Source organism: Anomaloglossus baeobatrachus, chromosome 11, assembly GCF_048569485.1.
Source record: "Anomaloglossus baeobatrachus isolate aAnoBae1 chromosome 11, aAnoBae1.hap1, whole genome shotgun sequence".
Taxonomy (NCBI): Eukaryota; Metazoa; Chordata; class Amphibia; order Anura; family Aromobatidae; genus Anomaloglossus; species Anomaloglossus baeobatrachus.
Window position 1 is genome coordinate 118153423 of NC_134363.1, and position 6000 is coordinate 118159422.

Consider the following 6000-nt stretch of genomic DNA (forward strand, 5'->3'; position numbering starts at 1 on the left):
GGAACCAGGGCTGAGCGCGCCGCTCCAAGCCGCAGGCCCCGTGAAAAGAAGAAAGTGATGCTGGTGTCGTATTCCAGAACTGATGTCCCGGATAGACTGTCTGCTGATTGTGTGTGTTAGCTCCTATTTCTACCCCAGGTGGAATACTCCCCCCAGGAGGCTGTCCTAGTGACAGGGACATTCCCAACCTTCCTGTTGGCCAACCCCCTGCCTACCCTAGCACAGCTCCCCAGAGAGACGGTTCCTGAGCTGTATGTAAATTAGGAATGTGGAACACTGGTGATTAACCCCCTCCTTACCCGAGGCAAATATCGCACCTAAAATAAGGTGCAATACTGTGTGGCGACTGGAGCCTCAGGGGCACCACACATATACTGTATATTTTTTTCCCAAATTAACTCTAAATTTGCTTTTAAGCATCTGCAGGGCATGCTTAAAACGTTATTAGTGTTCTGAAACTGCCAAATCATCACACTGAAAGCCCAGCTACCAGGAGGAAATTAACTTTATTTATCCCAGCAAGTTCCGTGTTTCAATAATGGAGACGCAGACAGCACGGCTTCAGTTACCGTTTAATATATATTGAGCAGCAGCTGTAACCACGTCCTGTCACTGACTGACAGCCAGCTCAGCACTGATGCACTGCGATGTCAGGGGACCAATAGATTACCAGGGCGGCCTACTGAAAACCGCCATTTTGGTACTCCTCTGAAACTCAACTATAAGCTGTGGTATATAGCATACACAATCAAAGAATTATAGGTTAAAGTCCCCTTAGGAGACTAAAAAATAAAGTAAGAATTAAAAAAAAAGTTGTTTTGTTGTTTTTTTTTTAATTAAATGTATACATTTAAATCCCTCTTTCTAGTTTTAAAAGAAATAGCAACAAAAAAAATAAAAAAAATTAAACATATTTTGTATCATCATGTCCCTAAAAGTCTATCAATATTGAAAATTATTGAAAAAAATACCCTGAATACCAAAAGAAATAATAAAAAAATAAATTATCAGATTTAGAGTTTTTCCGTGACATTCTGATAAAAAGTGATCAATATGTTGTATGCATCCTAAAATGAAATTCATGAAAACTACAGCTTGGCACACACACAAAAAGAAGAGCTCATTCAGCTCCATCAATAGAACAATAAAAACCAGTCTCAGAAAATGGCAACAGAAGCAATAATTTCTTTTTTACAAATTTCAGATTTTTTTTTTCACTCCTAAGAAATAAAAAACCTATATGTTATTTCCATAATTGCAATGACCTGGAGAATCGTGTTGTCAGGTCATTTATACTGCACAATGAAAGCAAAACCCATAATGGAATTGCAGTTTGATAAAAATTACTATGGGTACCAATAAGTATACACAAAGTATTCAAGAAAACATGAAGGCTGTGTAAAGCCAAGTAGAATATCAGACAAACCCAATCAAATGCAATGCATATTACCTAAATGCGCGTTTCGCCGTGGCTTTTTCTAATGTAACATTTTTAATTAATATATATAAATCAAAAATTCTGCTCTGATTAATTGATCAATTTATATTTAACCTCTTTGCAATGTAATAGTACGTACTATGTCTGGTCCCCCGGTATGAAGCATACTCAGGAGCTGAGCCTGCACTATTCCCTGCAGATGCATTTTGCGTTACACGGCCAGAATCAGCCTGCTATAGCAGTGACCAGAGCGAGCTTTGGTACTGCTGTTTAGCCAATTAAATGCTGCTATTGCAGAATACCCAACGAACTTGTTATTGGATTTGCTGCCATCACAAAAAACAATGGTAGAATTGCTTTTTTTTCACCATTTCAATGCACATGGAACTGGTTTCTCATTTTCTAGTATATTACATGGTACATTGAGTAATCTAATTTTAAACTATAACTTATCCTACGAAAAGGAAAAGCATCATTCGGCTGTGTTAAAGGGAACCTGTCAGATCCAATATGCACCAGAACCACGAGCAGCTCAGGTTGCATATTTCTAACCCCTGCCTCAGACGCCGGGTTTAAGCTCAGTGCACATGTTCAAAAGTCCCGACACTTCCGGTCATGCAGAGTAGACCTCTCTGAAGAAAGGACGCGTACAGCCAGCTTCATAGTGCGCATGACCGGACGTGCCAGAGACTTCTGATCATGTGCACTGAGCCTAAACCCGGCGTCTGAGTTGGTGACAATGGCGAGAGGAACGTGCGTCACCACCAAAGACACTGGGCATTGAATAGCATGTTAGAATGCCCACAGGAGCGTGCTAACATGCTAAGAGGGCGGTTAGTCGGGGGAAATAACGCCCTTGTGACTAGTCCCTGGCCTCATTAGCATATCACTGTGGATCTTTAGAAATACTTTCTCTAAAGGTCTCTTTTATGTATGCTACTATTGCCTGAGACAGTAAAGCCCACTTTACACGTTGCAATTAGTTGTACAATCGCATTTGCGATGTGACACGCCCAGGTTGCATACGGGATCTATGAGATTTCACGTTGGTCGTTCATTTGCTGTCACACGAGCGTTAGTAGTCTATGTTAAATTGGTCAATTGTGTGTGCGATCCTTTAGATCATGTGTTCTGTGACGTATGCATTGGGCACCTTTTTTTTTTTTTTTATTTATTGACTTGCCAAGCGTGTGTAATGCGTGTGTAATGTGGGATGCGTTTTTACTATGTCATCTGCCATTCAGCTCTGCTACATGGCCGCTAACAGCAGACACAGACAGCCATGTAGCAGAGCTGAATGGCAGATGACAGCAGACACAGACAGAGCCGCACTGTCAGAATGAACTCGGGTGAACTTCACCCGACTTCATTGTGATGCTGCGGCTCTGTCTGTGTCGCGTCCTGATTAGCGGTCACCAGTGAAGACTCACCGGTGACCGCTAATCTCCTGAGTAACTGAAGTTACAAGCCCTCTCTCATATACTCACCAATCCCCGATCCCCGGCGCTGCACGGCATTCACACTGCTCCGGCGGCTTTTACTGTTTTGAAAAAGCCGGCCGCCCATTAAACAATTTCGTATTCCCTGCTTTCCCCGCCCACCGGCGCCTATGATTGGTTACAGTGAGACACGCCCCCACTCTGAGTGACAGGTGTCACACTGCACCCAATCACAGCAGCCGGTGGGCGTGTCTATACTGTGTAGTGAAATAAATAATTAAATAATTAAAAAAAACGGCGTGCGGTTCCCCCCATTTTTAAAACCAGCCAGATAAAGCCATACGGCTGAAGGCTGGTATTCTCAGGATGGGGAGCTCCACGTTATGGGGAGCCCCCCACCCTAACAATATCAGCCAACAGCCGCCCAGAATTGCCGCATACATTAGATGCGACAGTTCTGGGACTGTACCCGGGTCTTCCCGATTTGCCCTGGTGCGTTGGCAAATCGGGGTAATAAGGAGTTATTGGAAGCCCATAGCTGCCAATAAGTCCTAGATTAATCATGTCAGGCGTCTATGAGACACCTTCCATGATTAATCTGTAAGTTACAGTAAATAAACACACACCCGAAAAAATCCTTTATTAGAAATAAAAACACACACATATACCCTGGTTCACCACTTTAATCAGCCCCAAAAAGCCCTCCATGTCCGGCGTAATCCAGGATGATCCAGCGTCGCTTCCACCGCAGCTGCATGGAGGTGACCGGAGCCGCAGCAGACACAGCCGCTCCGGTCACCTCCATGCAGCAAATTAACACAGCCGCGCGATCAGCTGCTGTCACTGAGGTTACCCGCGGCCACCGCTGCATCCACCGGTGGCCGCGGGTAATCTCAGTGACAGCAGCTGATCGCGCGGCTGTCTTCAGTTGCTGTGTGGAGGTGACCGGAGCGGCTGTGTCTGCTGCGGCTCCGGTCACCTCCATGCAGCTGCGGTGGAAGCGACGCTGGATCATCCTGGATTACGCCGGACAAGGAGGGCTTTTTGGGGCTGATTAAAGTGGTGAACCAGGGTATATGTGTGTGTTTTTATTTCTAATAAAGGATTTTTTCGGGTGTGTGTGTTTATTTACTGTAACTTACAGATTAATCATGGAAGGTGTCTCATAGACGCCTGACATGATTAATCTAGGACTTATTGGCAGCTATGGGCTGCCAATAACTCCTTATTACCCCGATTTGCCAACGCACCAGGGTAAATCGGGAAGAGCCGGGTACAGTCCCAGAACTGTCGCATCTAATGTATGCGGCAATTCTGGGCGGCTGTTGGCTGATATTGTTAGGGTGGGGGGCTCCCCATAACGTGGAGCTCCCCATCCTGAGAATACCAGCCTTCAGCCGTATGGCTTTATCTGGCTGGTTTTAAAAATGGGGGGAACCGCACGCCGTTTTTTTTAATTATTTAATTATTTATTTCACTACACAGTATAGACACGCCCACCGGCTGCTGTGATTGGGTGCAGTGTGACACCTGTCACTCAGAGTGGGGGCGTGTCTCACTGTAACCAATCATAGGCGCTGGTGGGCGGGGAAAGCAGGGAATAGGAGAATGTTTATGGGCGGCCGGCTTTTTCAAAACAGTAAAAGCCGCCGGAGCAGTGTGAATGCCGTGCAGCGCCAGGGATCGGGGATCGGTGAGTATATGAGAGAGGGGGATAGACTGACATGGACAGAGAGTGAGGGACAGAGATAGTGACGGACTGACAGAGATTAGTGCATGACAGACATTGTGAGGCGCTTCAGAACGCAGCTTTTCAGCTGCGCTCTGAAGCAGACCTTTTTTACGCTGCGGTGCAGAGCGCACACCTGCGCACATAGCATCAGACAACAAAATCGTATGAGGGATGTCACACGTTACAATTGACTAGGTTCTTGCAACAAAACGCTCAATTCTAGAGAATGATACGATGTGTTTGCGATCAACGGTTTTGCGTTCAATCCTGATCGCATGTAGCTGTCACACGCAGATACCTCACAAACGATGCCGGATGTGCGTCACTTACAACTTGACCCCAACGACGGATTGTGAGATATATTGAAGCGTGTGTAGCGGGCTTTAGGCAGGGATTAGCAATATACACCTAGAACTACTCGTTTTTCTGGGTTCATAGAGGACGTGACAGGTTCACTTTAACCGAGAAATACAAAAAAAAGTATGACTCTTTGAAGAAGTGATAGCAAAAAAATAAAGAGCAAACCTGAAGAATTTAATGGTTATTAAGGGATTCAAATGGTTTGACAATCGTATTAATATGTTCTGCCAATCATATATAAAAGCTACGGTAAATGTCAATAATATTATTAATATTGAAGCAGTTAGTACATAAAACTCCAAATCTTCCTAACAATAATGTCATCCCCTTTTATTTTTCATGATCTCTTGGCTGCTTGCTGGATGCAGACCATGGTACCGATGGAATCATCCAACATATCTCCACTGAAGAAAGCTTTAAACTCAAGCATAATTGTGGTGGCGTCTTCGGACATTTAAATTTTAGAACTTCATCCAAATCACTGCCATGAACAGACTACGCGGACAACGTGGACTTCAAGCTACTGAAAAAACAATTCCAAAGACTGTGCTGAACGAATAGGACATGTCCTGGTGGGTGGGCGAGTCCCGTGATGGACCTGTGAAGTCAGCATCCCGCTGAAGATCTCCTCCACTCCTTCTATATGACAGGTTACCACCACCATTACATGTAATTGAGGTTATTTCCTAGGTCTTCATCCTGACATAGCAATTAACCACATTACCCACTGTTTAATGGGAACTAAATTATTAAATTGTGTAAATATTCTTATTTTTAATGATGTGTGAGTTTTACTTTACTTTGTGATCTAGAAGAACACGAGCTTTAAGATTTACTGACTGATGAATGATAATGTTCTTATGAATGCTGGAGTTGGAGTTTATACCACCAACAGGATCCTGATTCTGTATGTATATAAATATATAAAAATAAAAATTATAGCTCCACTCTGCTTACATGAACAAAATGTCTGCTGTGTTTTCTTCTTGTTTTTTAAAACTTTTTTATTATTGTATTTTTGTTTCTTTGGC

General features: G+C 43.7%; 1 protein-coding gene across 2 annotated transcripts in view; it reads left to right on the forward strand.

The window, feature by feature from the left end:
* POU2F3 (POU class 2 homeobox 3) overlaps positions 1–5740 on the forward strand; it is a 227703-nt gene extending 221963 nt beyond the window's left edge. For both annotated transcript variants that reach the window (XM_075328791.1, XM_075328792.1), the window contains exon 13: positions 5338–5740. In XM_075328791.1, the coding sequence (XP_075184906.1) occupies positions 5338–5377 (40 nt within the window). In that variant the 3' untranslated portion in view covers positions 5378–5740. The remainder of the gene's footprint in view (positions 1–5337) is intronic.
* Positions 5741–6000: the final 260 nt, after the last annotated feature.